This window comes from Ornithodoros turicata, chromosome 5 (assembly GCF_037126465.1).
Source record: "Ornithodoros turicata isolate Travis chromosome 5, ASM3712646v1, whole genome shotgun sequence".
NCBI classification, from domain to species: Eukaryota; Metazoa; Arthropoda; class Arachnida; order Ixodida; family Argasidae; genus Ornithodoros; species Ornithodoros turicata.
In genome coordinates, this window is record NC_088205.1 from 79,434,673 (window position 1) to 79,450,672 (window position 16,000).

Here is a 16,000-nt window from a genome sequence, read left to right on the forward strand (position 1 = left end):
GCCCATGAAGCTAAATGGGCGGGGCAGTAATTTGCATAGAAATGTTTGGTAGCAGTTTGGAATGGTAACGAACAGACAGTTTTGCCGATTACTGTCCTTCTTCAATAGTAGTTATCACAACGTATGGCTTCAGAAATTACGTAGTTGTAACACATCCTAGCTCAATCGAGATCCAGTGGGGGAAGTCATCGGTATACAACCGAAACAGACACAACAAACCAAAGTCTACTGAAATCTTAAAGGGATCGTAAAGGCAACAGAGAAAACAAGACGTACGGCATAAGTGGGACACGTACTGCCGGCAACTTTGTCAGGCGTTGTCTTAATAAATTTTAAGGTTGACGTCAGTGCTACTCAGCAAAACATTTCCCGGTCGTTACCCTTCACCAATACCAGCAATCACAGTGCATAGCCCATGAAGCTAAATGGGCGGGGCAGTGATTTGCATAGAAATGTTCGGTAGCAGTTTGGAATGGTAACGAACAGGCAGTTTTGCCGATTACCGTCCTTCTTCAATAGTAGTTATCACAACGTATGGCTTCAGAAATTACGTAGTTGTAACACATCCTAGCTCAATCGAGATCCAGTGGGGGAAGTCATCGGTATACAACCGAAACAGACACAACAAATCAAAGTCTATTGAAATCTTAAAGGGATCGTAAAGGCAACAGAGAAAACAAGACGTAAAACAGTATGTTCAGAAGCGGTCAATGTTATTGGAGATCAACAAGAATCGGATAAAGTTCAACAGAATGTAAACCAGGTACTAAAATATCAGGCATCAAACATACAAATCATCAAACGAACCAAAAGACTCCATTAAAATTTGCCAGTATGCACGACAACAACAACAATAAATGAAGAAGTGATCATGACATGGGATGTTTCCCCGTGGTAGCCACAGGACCCTACCCCACTTCACAGTGGTTAATATGAGAGGATGTATTATGGTGAGAGTGAAGCGACGACAGGTCGGAGTTCTGTTTAGAGCTTTTCGAGGAGTCCAGTGGCTTGCATGAAAGCAAAAAGGGAGCGAAGAGCCCGGCACTGATGCGCAGGGGAGCTCAATGGGCCAAGTACTTTGGACAGGCTGAATGGTCTATGGTCGAGGAGTCAGTACGAAGGTACAAAAGAGTCTCGTGAAAACCAACAAAACCTTCAGAATATGAAACGACCCATTAAAATCTGATCGAATCAAACAAAAGCCCAGAGCTATTCATAAAAAGTCATTTAATGGGCGAGTAAATTCAAAACGGTCAAGCAAATCAAAGCTCAATCTACAAGAATCCAATGAAATACATCAGAATCCAACGTAATGTAACGCGTTTTGGAGTAGCCAGTTCTGACTGGGTCGGTACTAACCTCTCCATATTTTTCTTTCTTTTTCCAATCCAATCCAATCCAATCCAACGTAATGCAAAAGAATCAATTAATTTCAACCAAGATCCAATATAAACCAAACGGATGCATTAGATTCCACAGAATCGAGACGGATGCAAAATAACCCAACGGAAACAAATAAGAAGTCCAAAAGACTCGGTTAAGAATCCCATAAATATCGATGTAAATCGAAAAGAACCCAATAGATATACCACTAAGGTGCAATGAAAAAATCAAACACCCATAATATCCCGAAGAAGAAAATTGGTTAAAGACAAGTCAATATGCAGGGGAATTTAGAAGAATAAAAATGAAAAAAAAAGAGAGAGAGAGGGAAATTCACCATTAATCAATTGAATCCCCCAATTCATCTAACGATGAAAGTGAATTATAGTATCCCTCCTCGTTGTATTGAGAAGTGACATGTGGATTAATTTGGACGGAACTTTGATTAAAATTAGCGAGAAGAGCCATGCAGCATGCGTCGTGCCAGGGAGCACCAAAACCAACTCCGCAACGAAAACCATGAAAAACCACGGGGGTAAGTCTCGCGTGGCACCTTATAGTCATACTGATCTAAACCTCGTCGGATTTCACATAAGCACATGTACAGCATCATGGGGGTAACATCGCCAGTCATCCTGCCGGCTACCGTAGTACAGGATGTCCCAATGAAGGCTACTGATTGATGCTCGCACGTTGTCTGTGATGGGTACAGTTGGGTAATCCTAGAGCAAGAGGGACCACTGCACTCCTCTCCTGTACCACCATCTTTTCTCCCCTAACTCTTTCACCATCCCCTCCTCTCCCTTCCTGAGTGCACCGATACGCCTCCCTCTATAGCAGGCTAATCGCCTTCCCCCAACATCATATACCCTTCCACCCCCACCACCACGAACATATTGAAAATAACACCATAACTTGTATTACGAATCGCACACTTGCTTTATGTGCGTAGAAAGACACGAAGAAAAGAGGTCGTCACAAACAACACTTCAAAGCAACAAACCTAGCTTGCGGTTGTCAAACCTAGAGCCACAATATGAAGCTCGTCTCGTGCTCCAAGTATATAAGCTCAAACTCGGGTGGTGTCAGCCCAGCTAAGAGTTTCACGAAAGACTTTTTAACTTCTTCTCGGGTTTGCATGCCCACTGCCAGAACAAAATTTCCTTGCTGAATTTTCGCTTTTCGGATCTTTCCCATGGACAACCCTCTAATTGGCAACTGCAATGAATATTTTATTCCACCCACAAACGCGTTTCGGAGTAGCCAGTCCTGACTGGGTCGGAACTAACATCATATTTTCTTTCATCATCCAATTCAATCTAGTCCATGAATATTTCGCGTTCTCACGTCATACTTCTACGTGAAACTCTCTGTGTGGATTTTATGTGAGGTAGGATTTTGTGCTCAACTCCACCAGAGATCAACAATGATGAACTCGTTTCAAGTAATTAATTGATCCTGCTCTTCGGCACATGTATACGACATGCAGTTCATGGAACCTCTAGAAGGGCCACGAAGCGACACTCGGTCACATTCCTAAACGTGGAACGTGTTCTAACTTTCCTGGTAACAGCAAGGCCTGTTACGTTTCGCTTGGGTCAGTCAGGACTATACGGTACGATAAAAACAAACGAGGATCATAACTTTATTGACAACATCCAAGAACAAATTCACGGCTGGCTACAAAGGACACTCTAGCCAAGGCGTCTCGCCAATGACGAAGCCCACACAAGACAATAACGTTCATCGCCACTAACATCACAAACATAATACAATACTAGAGTAAGAACCATTTGCAGCCTGCGTTAGGTTACAGCGCATGCACAGCACCCACGAAGAGGATCAACTTGGAAATCTTGTTCCGAATGAAGAACAAGAATGGGTGGTCAACGTTGAATTCGACGGGCCTTCTAATCCGCACCGAAGTAACTTTTACTTGGAACGCGATCCCAGTGAACGCAGCAGCCTCACTTCCTTTTTCATTGACTTCGACAACGGCCTTGTGAATAACATCGCTCACCACCAGTCTACCAAATTCTTCAATACCGGTGAAGTTGGCAGCTCCTGAAAAGATGGATTTCGCTCCCAGAGCCTCCAGTTGCTCCACGAGACTGTAGTCGGATTCCAGCTTGAATTTGGGCAACTTCAAGTTGACGGTCTCAGTGTGCAGGCGACCTACGGCACCTTGATACCCTGAAGGGGTCAGGTCTTCCAGAAGTCTCCGCAGCCCATCTCTCTCATGTGGGAGGAAGACAAGCATGCTGAATTCTTTTCCCGCGTAGGGTAACTCAAGGACGTCAGCCTTCAGATCCTCATTCCTGGCGTAGCTGTACCTCGCGGTTTTCAGCATGGTATCGACCTGCTTCGCCGACTTGCCGTAGTTGAAGAAAGGCAGCCTCGTTGTTTGACTTTCGATGAACTTTCGCTCCCAGTCGCCTTTAAAGTAGACGGCGTTCATGATGAAAAGGACGGTTGTGGGGGGCAGTTCGCTGACAACCTTGTCGATCTTGCCTCTCGTCTTTGCTGACACCCACGCGTTGATTTTGGCAGCTACAGCTATGGACTCCTTCAGAAAATTGACTTCCTCAAATTTTGCCTGAAATACATGTTCCAGGTCTTTCTTGTAAGACTCGAGAACAGGAAAGCTCTGGTTTACCAGGACGGCATTGGCAACCTCTAAGGTAACATTCCTGTTCTGCTGCTGGAAGGACTTCTGCACGGCTGACAAGACCTCGTCTCTTCCGTGAAGCCCGGCCGCCTCGTACCCGAGAACCGCGGCGAGTTCCTTTTCTGAAACTCCTCTTGCACCGTGGTATACCATGGACATAGCTATGCTGATGCTGAACGGCGAGAGGAAGACATGGTTCTCGTCCGTAGGGAGCGCCTTGAGAAGGTTGAGTCCGAGGACGTTGTTTGCTTCAGCGAAGCGAATAGTCGCGTCGTCTGGAACTGACAAGGCTCCAACGACGAAGGTGAGAACGAGAGCTGCTGATCGCAACATGGCGCTGAGGTGGGCGTTTTCGCGGGCGCCGTGCTTTATGTACTCGCTGAAATCGAGGAAGTACCGACGGGTTGCATCAACGCACTTTCCCGTTGAAGCGCTAGTATTTTCCCGAGGATATTTCAGTTCCAAGGAGCGAAACTGATATCCCGAGCTGTCGAGAGTGTGTTTGCTTTGTTGGCGGTTTCCCTGAGTCTGTGAGAGATAGAAGAACAGCACCTGTACGTGTTTTACACTCCAGAGCTATTTTGAGACACGCTGTTATTGTCACATGCAGGATGTCCGCAACAAACTATGGAGTGAAGTTTATAGAAAAGAGAAATCTATTTCCTTTCGTTTTTCGTTTTTTTTTATTCTGCGTTAGCGCCGCGAAGCAACTGTAGCTATGAGCGGCGTAAAGACGTGGACAGGTGCAGAGAGGACAGCAGGAAGGAGTGGGGGACAGGGGGGTTAGTATGCGTCCTGGGCCGACTTCAGGGGGAAATTGCCGACATTCGTCTGGAAGATCTTCGGAAAACCCGGGGAAAACCTCAGACAACACAGCCGGCGGTAGGATTCGAACCCACCACCTACCAGGCCTCAGCATGACCTTGGCTACCACCAACCAGATGGCACCTTAGCCCACTCGGCCATGCTGTTGTTGTTATTGTTGTTGTTTTTTCCTTTTTTTGTTTTTCGATTACAATGTGTCACGGTATATTCTTGTTGGCAGTATGTATATGGCGGCATAGGTGGGATACGTACTGCCGGCAACTTTGTCAGGCGTTGTCTTAATAAATTTTAAGGTTGACGTCAGTGCTACGCAGCAAAACATTTCCCGGTCGTTACCCTTCACCAATACCAGCAATCACAGTGCATTGCCCATGAAGCTAAATGGGCGGGGCAGTGATTTGCATAGAAATGTTTGGTAGCAGTTTGGAATGGTAACGAACAGACAGTTTTGCCGATTACTGTCCTTCTTCAATAGTAGTTATCACAACGTATGGCTTCAGAAATTACGTAGTTGTAACACATCCTAGCTCAATCGAGATCCAGTGGGGGAAGTCATCGGTATACAACCGAAACAGACACAACAAATCAAAGTCTATTGAAATCTTAAAGGGATCGTAAAGGCAACGGAGAAAACAAGACGTAAAACAGTATGTTCAGAAGCGGTCAATGTTATTGGAGATCAACAAGAATCGGATAAAGTTCAACAGAATGTAAACCAGGTATTAAAATATCAGGCATCAAACATACAAATCATCAAACGAACCAAAAGACTCCATTAAAATTTGCCAGTATGCACGACAACAACAACAATAAATGAAGAAGTGATGATGACATGGGATGTTTCCCCGTGGTAGCCACAGGACCCTACCCCACTTCACAGTGGTTAAAATGAGAGGATGAATTATGGTGAGAGTGAAGCGCCCCAACGGCTCTTCGGCAGAAGAAAGAAGCATGGGGCAAGTGACATGAGGATAGGAGGTGAGCTGTAGCTTCTTTGGAGTTACGCCGGGGTCACGTTACCTGAATAGCCCAATGAGGTCGCTTTGCGTACGTCATTTTGGGGGCCACTTCGGTGCGCTATACCGCCACCACTCTCCAAGAATTCCGAAACTATGCGTTGGGGGCTCCCATAGAGATTTATGTAACCGAAACCGGAAGGCGAGCAGTGATATGTCATTGGAGTGGGCCCCGATCTCGGCTTCACTTCTCAGAGCAATAGGGCTCCTGTTCTCCTTCCTTCCTCCATGCACACATCCTTGTCAGTATACTCTGTAGCAGTTTCGTTGCTATAGCACAGCCGAAGTTCGTCACAAACAACACTTCAAAGCAACAAACCTAGCTTGCGGTTGTCAAACCTAGAGCCACAATATGTAGCTCGTCTCGTGCTCCAAGTATATAAGCTCAAACGCGGGTGGTGTCAGCCCAGCTAAGAGTTTCACGAAAGTCTTTTTAGCTTCTTCTCGGGTTTGCATGCCCACTACCAGTACAAAATTTCCTTGCTTAATTTTCGCTTTTCGGATCTTTCCGATGGACAACCCTCTAATTGGCAACTGCAATGAATATTTTGTTCCACCCACAAACGCGTTTCGGAGTAGCCAGTCCTGACTGGGTCGGAACTAACATCATATTTTCTTTCATCATCCAATTCAATCTAGTCCATGAATATTTCGCGTTCTCACGTCATACTTCCACGTGAAACTCTCTGTGTGGATTTTATGTGAGGTAGGATTTTGTGCTCAACCCCACCAGAGATCAACAATGATGAACTCGTTTCAAGTAATTAATTGATCCTGCTCTTCGGCACATGTATACGACATGCAGTTCATGGAACCTCTAGAAGGGCCACGAAGCGACACTCGGTCACATTCCTAAACGTGGAACGTGTTCTAACTTTCCTGGTAACAGCAAGGCCTGTTACGTTTCGGTTGGGTCAGTCAGGACTATACGGTACGATAAAAACAAACGAGGATCATAACTTTATTGACGACATCCAAGAACAAATTCACGGCTGGCTACAAAGGACACTCTAGCCAAGGCGTCTCGCCCATGACGAAGCCCACACAAGACAATAACGTTCATCGCCACTAACATCACAAACATAATACAATACTAGAGTAAGAACCATTTGCAGTCAGCGTTAAGTTACAGCGCATGCACAGCACCCACGAAGAGGATCAACTTGGAAATCTTGTTCCGAATGAAGAACAAGAATGGGTGGTCAACGTTGAATTCGACGGGCCTTGTAATCTCCACCGAAGTAATTCCTACTTGGAACGCGATCCCAGTGAACGCAGCAGCCTCACTTCCTTTTTCATTGACTTCGACAACGGCTTTGTGAATAACATCACTCACCACCAGTCTACCGGATTCTTCAATACCGGTGAAGTTGGCAGCTCCTGAAAAGATGGATTTCGCTCCCAGAGCCTTCAGTTGTTTCACGAGACCGTAGTCTGATTCCAGCTTGAATTTGGGCAACTTCAAGTTGACGGTCTCAGTGAACAGGTGACCTACGGCGCTTTGAAAGCTTGAAGGGGTCAGGTCTTCCAGAAGTCTCCGCAGCCCATCTCTCTCATGTGGGAGGAAGACAAGCATGCTGAATTCTTTTCCCGCGTAGGGTAACTCAAGGACGTCAGCCTTCAGATCCTCATTCCTGGCGTAGCTGTACCTCGCGGTTTTCAGCATGGTATCGACCTGCTTCGCCGACTTGCCGTAGTTGAAGAAAGGCAGCCTCGTTGTTTGACTTTCGATGAACTTTCGCTCCCAGTCGCCTTTAAAGTAGACGGCGTTCATGATGAAAAGGACGGTTGTGGGGGGCAGTTCGCTGACAACCTTGTCGATCTTGCCTCTCGTCTTTGCTGACACCCACGCGTTGATTTTGGCAGCTACAGCAATTGACTCCTTCAGAAAATTGACTTCCTCAAATTTGGCCTGAAATACATCTTCCAGGTCTTTCTTGTAAGACTCGAGAACAGGAAAGCTCTGGTTTACGAGGACGGCATTGGCAACCTCTAAGGTAACATTCCTGTTCTGCTGCTGGAAGGACTTCTGCACGGCTGACAAGACCTCGTCTCTTCCGTGAAGCCCGGCCGCCTCGTACCCGAGAACCGCGGCGAGTTCCTTTTCTGAAACTCCTCTTGCACCGTGGTATACCATGGACATAGCTATGCTGATGCTGAACGGCGAGAGGAAGACATGGTTCTCGTCCGCAGGGAGCGCCTTGAGAAGGTTGAGTCCGAGGATGTTGTTTGCTTCAGCGAAGCGAATAGTCGCGTCGTCTGGAACTGACAACGCCCCAACGACGAAGGTGAGAACGAGAGCTGCTGATCGCAACATGGCGCTGAGGTGGGCGTTTTCGCGGGCGCCGTGCTTTATGTACTCGCTGAAATCGAGGAAGTACCGACGGGTTGCACCAACGCACTTTCCCGTTGAAGCGCTAGTATTTTCCCGAGGATATTTCAGTTCCAAGGGGCGAAACTGATATCCCGAGCTGTCGAGAGTGTGTTTGCTTTGTTGGCGGTTTCCCTGAGTCTGTGAGAGATAGAAGAACAGCACCTGTACGTGTTTTACACTCCAGAGCTATTTTGAGACGCGCTGTTATTGTCACATGCAGGATGTCCGCAACAAACTATGGAGTGAAGTTTATAGAAAAGAGAAATCTCTTTCTTTTCGTTTTTCGTTTTTTTTTATTCTGCGTTAGCGCCGCGAAGCAACTGTGGCTATGAGCGGCGTAAAGACGTGGACACGTGCAGAGAGGACAGCAGGAAGGAGTGGGGGACAGGGGGTTAGTATGCGTCCTGGGCCGACTTCAGGGGGAAATTGCCGACATTCGTCTGGAAGATCTTCGGAAAATCTGAGGAAAACCTCAGACAACACAGCCGGCGGTAGGATTCGAACCCACAACCTCCCAGTCTGCAGCACGACCTTGGCTACCACCAACCAGATGGCGCCTTAGCCCACTCGGCCATGCTGTTGTTGTTATTGTTGTTGTTTTTTCCTTTTTTGTTGTTTTTCGATTACAGTGTGTCACGGTATATTCTTGTTGGCAGTATGTATATGGCGGCATAAGTGGGACACGTACTGCCGGCAACTTTGTCGGGCGTTGTCTTAATAAATTTTAAGGTTGACGTCAGTGCTACTCAGCAAAACATTTCCCGGTCGTTACCCTTCACCAATACCAGCAATCACAGTGCATAGCCCATGAAGCTAAATGGGCGGGGCAGTGATTTGCATAGAAATGTTTGGTAGCAGTTTGGAATGGTAACGAACAGGCAGTTTTGCCGATTACTGTCCTTCTTCAATAGTAGTTATCACAACGTATGGCTTCAGAAATTACGTAGTTGTAACACATCCTAGCTCAATCGAGATCCAGTGGGGGAAGTCATCGGTATACAACCGAAACAGACACAACAAATCAAAGTCTACTGAAATCTTAAAGGGATCGTAAAGGCAACAGAGAAAACAAGACGTAAAACAGTATGTTGAGAAGCGGTCAATGTTATTGGAGATCAACAAGAATCGGATAAAGTTCAACAGAATGTAAACCAGGTATTAAAATATCAGGCATCAAACATACAAATCATCAAACGAACCAAAAGACTCGATTAAAATTTGCCAGTATGCACGACAACAACAACAATAAATGAAGAAGTGATGATGACATGGGATGTTTCCCCGTGGTAGCCACAGGACCCTACCCCACTTCACAGTGGTTAATATGACAGGATGGATTATGGTGAGAGTGAAGCGACGACAGGTCGGAGTTCTGTTTAGAGCTCTTCGAGGAGTCCAGTGGCTTGCATGAAGGCAAAAAGGGAGCGAAGATCCCGGCACTGATGCGCAGGGGAGCTCAATGGGCCAAGTACTTTGGACAGGCTGAATGGTCTATGGTCGAGGAGTCAGTACGAAGGTACAAAAGAGTCTCGTGAAAACCAACAAAACCTTCAGAATATGAAACGACCCATTAAAATCTGATCGAATCAAACAAAAGCCCAGAGCTATTCATAAAAAGTCATTTAATGGGCGAGTAAATTCAAAACGGTCAAGCAAATCAAAGCTCAATCTACAAGAATCCAATGAAATACATCAGAATCCAACGTAATGTAACGCGTTTTGGAGTAGCCAGTTCTGACTGGGTCGGTACTAACCTCTCCATATTTTTCTTTCTTTTTCCAATCCAATCCAACGTAATGCAAAAGAATCAATTAATTGCAACCAAGATCCAATATAAACCAAACGGATGCATTAGATTCCACAGAATCGAGACAGATGCAAAATAGCCCAACGGAAACAAATAAGAAGTCCAAAAGACTCGGTTAAGAGTCCCATAAATATCGATGTAAATCGAAAAGAACCCAATAGATATACCACTAAGGTGCAATGAAAAAATCAAACACCCATAATATCCCAAAGAAGAAAATTGGTTAAAGACAAGTCAATATGCAGGGGAATTTAGAAGAATAAAAATGAAAAAAAAGAGAGAGAGAGAGAAATTCACCATTAATCAATTGAATCCCCCAATTCATCTAACGATGAAAGTGAATTATAGTATCCCTCATCGTTGTATTGAGAAGTGACATGTGGATTAATTTGGACGGAACTTTGATTAAAATTAGCGAGAAGAGCCATGCAGCATGCGTCGTGCCAGGGAGCACCAAAACCAACTCCGCAACGAAAACCATGAAAAACCACGGGGTAAGTCTCGCGTGGCACCTTATAGTCATACTGATCTAAACCTCGTCGGATTTCACATAAGCACATGTACAGCATCATGGGGGTAACATCGCCAGTCATCCTGCCGGCTACCGTGGTACAGGATGTCCCAATGAAGGCTACTGATTGATGCTCGCACGTTGTCTGTGATGGGTGCAGTTGGGTAATCCTAGAGCAAGAGGGACCACTGCACTCCTCTCCTGTACCACCATCTTTTCTCCCCTAACTCTTTCACCATCCCCTCCTCTCCCTTCCTGAGTGCACCGATACGCCTCCCTCTATAGCAGGCTAATCGCCTTCCCCCAACATCATAAACCCTTCCACCACCACCACCACGAACATATTGAAAATAACACCATATCTTGTATTACGAATCGCACACTTGCTTTATTTGCGTAGAAAGACACGAAGAAAAGAGGTCTTCTGAACGGTTTTCCAAATCTCACCTCATCCAACTTATAAGTGCATATGTACGCGTTGTGTAGCGCTCTACCGTAAAAGTGCTGAAAACATGGAGCAGACAAAAGAAGGCACATTGGGCGAAACTGATGAAACGATGCTTGATTGGATGCTTTCTACCTCAATGGTACGAGAATATTTTTGTGGCTGCTTTCACCATGTCTAATCAGTGTTGTCAGGACGTGAACACTTATTTGAAAAAGTGATACAGAGGTGGGCCTGATAGGCAGCGTTCGTCATGCGCAAGACTTACGGCGCTATAATTCATTAGTGATTATTATTGTGAGACACGGGCGAACGGAAGAAGGCAGCTGCTTGATTGATTGATTTTAAAAGAAAAAAATGGAGATGGTAGTCTCGAGCCACTCGGGACTGGCTACTCCAGGACGCGTTATTAATAAAAGAAAGGGAAACTACACTAACCTCGGCGCTTTGAAACGCTTTGAAAGAATAAATGAGAACATCATCACCGAGCTTGTCACCAAAAGCGAAGTCTCAAGGCACTAAAAACAAAGAGTGTCACAATGTGTCAAACAGGTCCGTCGAGACGAGAAATTGCACAAGGGCGCGCATGGCAGGTATGAGCTGATTTGCTGGCCAGCACCCAAGAACCTTTTCGGTTGAGTATGGCCGATTATCCAGGCGAGACAGGGACGACACAAGGGTACATCGGTGTGCACTGTACCTCGGGCAGTCTTGGAGTATATGATCCACGTCCTCAACTACATCACACAGACTGCAGTTGGGGGACGGGACCATGCCGAGCTTAAACAAAAGTCGTCCACTGTATGGCACGTTGAGGCGAAGCCTGTAGATGAGCGACGTGATGGGTCGAGGAAGCGCTGACGGCATATAAAAACGGAGATCTGGGTCCACCCTGCGCAGGAACGACGTAGAAGGGACACTTCTGCGCCAGTGTTCACTGCACAGACGTCCCATGAGAGCACCAATTGCTTGCTTCGCGTCCGCTTGGGTGAAATACGTACGGTGCGTCGGTACGCCTCGTGCCACATGAGCCCGTCTCGCAAGTAGGTCGGCAGCCTCATTCCCAGGGATGCCACAATGACCTGGGATCCACTGTAAGGTGATGTTATGTGTCTGTGTGACAGCACATGAATACTCCCTGAGGACGTCACACACCAGTGGAGCGAGGGAGCTCGAGCCCAGGGTGCACTGCAGAGCTTGGAGGGCGGTTTTGGAGTCACTGTATATGGTCCAGTGCATCGGTGGTTGACGGGACACAATGAAGGAAAGCGCCATAAGAATGGAATGCAGCTCGGCCACAGCAGCCGACGTCGGGTGCGACAGCTTAGCGCTTCGTTCAATCGACAGCTCAGGGATTACGAATGCACAGGTAGAGCCGGTCTGTGTCGATGAGCCATCAGTAAAGATTTTAATTCTGCCTTCATCGCGATGAAGCAGAAGGCAGCTGCTTCTTCCTGCACGTTCAATGATTTACTGCAGTCGCTGGACATGTCGCGTTTATCACGTGCGTCACGCATCGGCCACTTACCATGTCTGAAAATAAGCCGAAGATATTCTCGTCTTTAGAGCTCCTTTTGACGTGGGGGTTTGCACGCTTTCCTGCACACACCACATCAGGGTCGTTCAGTCCATCCTGGTGTGCCCCACCCGGTGTCTTTGCTAAGGTCCGTAGCAGAGAACAGCCATATTTGTCAATGGTGCCCAGGGTCACCCGGCGTGCACACATTCTACCGGCACCAAGCGCGGAACAAGAACGATAAGAGATCTCTGCTCTGCGGTGGCATTACAACGTAACAGATATGGCGCGTGTCGCATGATACAGCCCCTTTGCCAGCCGAACGTGATGGTACATCCACGCGTGTCTCAGTTTATCGTGTAACGCAGTGTCATGGTACTAAAAGCTGCGTCTAAGACAGCCCCAAGCAGCACAATGTAAGTCGAGTACGATAGGGGTGGACGGTATGTATCTTATCAATGTTCTTTAGTTGCACGGGTCTGTTCAAGGCCTTCCATCTACCCGTCCACCCCTATCGCACTCTACTTTCAGTACCTACATTGTGCTGTTTGAGGTCGTGCACAGCGTGTGGAGAGGGCATGGTTTTAGAATGTGACACAGCATCTCAGGGTTGCCGCGCGTTATCCTTCTGATGCATTCGCACACCCGGATACATACATCATCCCGCTTGATGCCTTGAGGAAAGAACCCATTCAGTGCCTATGTTTTTTCTAAGTAGTATTTGCCCAGGCAGCACAATGTACTGAAAGTCGAGTGCAATAGGGGTGGACAGTATGTGTCTTATCAACGTCCTTTAGTTTTACGGGTCTGTTCAAGGCCTTCCATCTACCCGTCCACCCCTATCGCACTCGACTTTCAGTACATTGTGCTGCCTGGGTAAATGGTCCGAAACGACAGGTGGATATCGCATAGATGACACAACAATTTTGAGACAACGTTGAAATTTTTCAACTGTTGCATGTTCGCCCCACGTGTAAATTATAACCGGTGTTTATGCTAGGCCTCGAGGGGGGGGATATATTTATTAGACGAAAGAAAAAAAAAACGAGGGGAAGGTCAGCCAAACGGGACGTCGGCTTGCTATTCCGCAACAAAAAGAAAATTAATGAAGTTGAAGAAAGAAGAATGAAATAAATAAAAAGAAAAGAAGAAGAATGGAGATGAGGAAAGAAGAATGAAGGCCTAAAGCCTAGGCCTAATCTCAGCAGTTCCTGCCCACAGAGCTTGAGGCACTACATGCAGTACAGTCGAATGCTCAACCGGCATGAAAGGTGGAAAGAGGGGAGTTTGTATCATGAAGATGCAGATTTCTTTAGCAGTTCTATGACGATGTCTGCGGAAATTGGAAGACAGGGTGTAAGTTAAATAGTTTTGGACATGCTTGAGGCGTTGTGTTGCTGTAGGTTTCGTAATGTTCCTAGGTGTCATATATTATGCATGACAAACATACAGGAAGAAAAATAAATGTTTTGAAAATAAAAATGAATGAATTGATGACATCAATTAATGATTAAGGGATCCTGCACTCTGTTGCAGCGCACCCGGCCGTTGCCTTTGAGCTGGATTCAGCCACGCGTTGGCCGATCGGCCCCGCCAAGGGGATACGTTACGTCACGTACGTCGGGAACGACCATGGTCATAATAACGAGGGTTCACTGTAGAAGCGTAGGGTATATGCTGACCGTAGTAATACTGACGAAAGCAAATGAAACAAAATGCATCCTTCATGACCGACAGCTTTTGCAGCCTGGGGCAGTAAGTGAATGTCGTGTCTTGAATAACGAATTCGTACGACGACGAAAAGCAACGTGTCCTCGTCGTTATGAACCAGCCAGCTAGACTGCGACCTTTCACTGTTATCGATACGTAGAAGCCATGCGAAAGCCTGCTCAAAAAACCACACCGACCCAATCTTAACCTCAGCGTCTCAACTCCGTTTGTGGCCAATATATACTAGTGTCCAGTAAGACCGCAACGGTCAACAGATGATGCGCCATGTTTACTCAGGACGCAACAACACTTCAGCGGCATAGTCTGATGCACGCACTGCCTAGTGCATGTCCATTGCCCCCCCCCCCCCTCACCCGGGACAACCCCATTCTGTGTAACCTAACCTAACCTAACCTAGACTATCTTTATGTCATAGTGATATACCCTAACACAATGTACTTTTGTTCATTAATAATAATAATAATAATAATAGGCCTACATATAGGACCTCTTCCGATTATCAACTCTCCTCCTACAGCGGCTGAAGCTATCGCCATGGATATCACATTGAAGTTCCAAAGTTCCACACCACAGGGGCGACACAAACCCGCCATTGTTGTAACTACCCTCAAGCGGGTGCCTTTGGCAAAACTGCCATCTTGTCCTGGTCGCACGTCATAGAAAACCTAATTTTGAGGTCATGTGACTTTGTTGACATGTCATTTCGCCGCTTATCGACATCTTTCCGTCGTCATAACGCCAAGAGATGAACGTATTTTGCCAGCGTAAACTATGCGGTTCTTCTTGCGCAACATGGTATAGACCATTTTTCCTTAGTTTAAGTACATCGCACCGGCTCAGTGAGCCGAGCGGTCGTTATCACATCTGTGGAAGTCCACCATTCCACGAGTGGCATCCAATGTATTGCTCCGTAGACGAAAGCGTGCTTAGGCGAACGCAATGCATCCTGGACAGGTCGTGGTCTCACGTCACAGCAAACGTCAAGGCTCACGTGACCTTAAAGATGGCGGCGCCCGTGATCGGCGGTTAAACCGTTTGTAAACAAGTAAACAATGCGGTCGTTGTTTCCGCGCGACGTTTTGGATGTCTTTCGATCACGGCAATTGTTTTTCTCCGATAATCTCGCAGTAAAACGTGCAGTTTCGCACATAAGGCCTCGTACTGTTGACGACTTCCAAAGATGTGATGACGACCTCCCGTTAAGAGTCACTGAGCCGATGCGATATACATAAACTACGGATAAATGGGCTACGATGTTGCGGAAGCAGCACCGCATAGTTTACGCTGGCAAAATGCGTTCATCTCTTGGCGTTATGACGACGGAAATAAGTCGGTAAGCGGCAAGACGACATGTAAACAAAGTCACACGACCCCAAAGTGACGTTTTCTACAGTTTTTCTGCAGTTTTGCCAAAAGCACCCGCTTGAGGGTAGTTACAAAAATGGCGGGTTTGTGTCACCCCTGTGCGTTACCTAAATAGCCCAATGAGGTCGCTTTGCGTACGTCACTTTGGGGGCCACTTCGGCGCGCTATACCACCACGACTCTCCGAGAATTCCGAAACTATGCGTTGGGGGCTCCCGTAGAGATTTATGTAACCGAAACAGGAAGGCGAGCAGTGATATGTCATTGGAGTGGGCCCCGACCTCGGCTCCACTTTTCAGAATAATAGGGCTCCTGTTCTCCTTCCCTTCCTCCATGCACACATCCTTGTCAGCGCAC

At 46.7% G+C, this 16,000-nt stretch overlaps 3 protein-coding genes across 3 annotated transcripts in view; all 3 read right to left on the reverse strand.

Moving 5' to 3' along the window:
- The window catches only part of LOC135394914 (uncharacterized), a 297,537-nt gene that overhangs the window by 238,226 nt on the left and 43,311 nt on the right, over positions 1-16,000 (reverse strand). The gene's annotated exons all lie outside the window — the stretch shown is intronic.
- On the reverse strand, positions 3,003-4,480 carry LOC135396224 (intracellular coagulation inhibitor 1-like). The gene has a single exon (XM_064627250.1). The coding sequence runs from the start codon at positions 4,385-4,387 to the stop codon at positions 3,197-3,199; it is 1,191 nt and encodes a 396-aa protein (XP_064483320.1). The 5' UTR covers positions 4,388-4,480; the 3' UTR covers positions 3,003-3,196.
- On the reverse strand, positions 6,828-8,305 carry LOC135396225 (intracellular coagulation inhibitor 1-like). Its single transcript, XM_064627251.1, has one exon. The coding sequence runs from the start codon at positions 8,210-8,212 to the stop codon at positions 7,022-7,024; it is 1,191 nt and encodes a 396-aa protein (XP_064483321.1). The 5' UTR covers positions 8,213-8,305; the 3' UTR covers positions 6,828-7,021.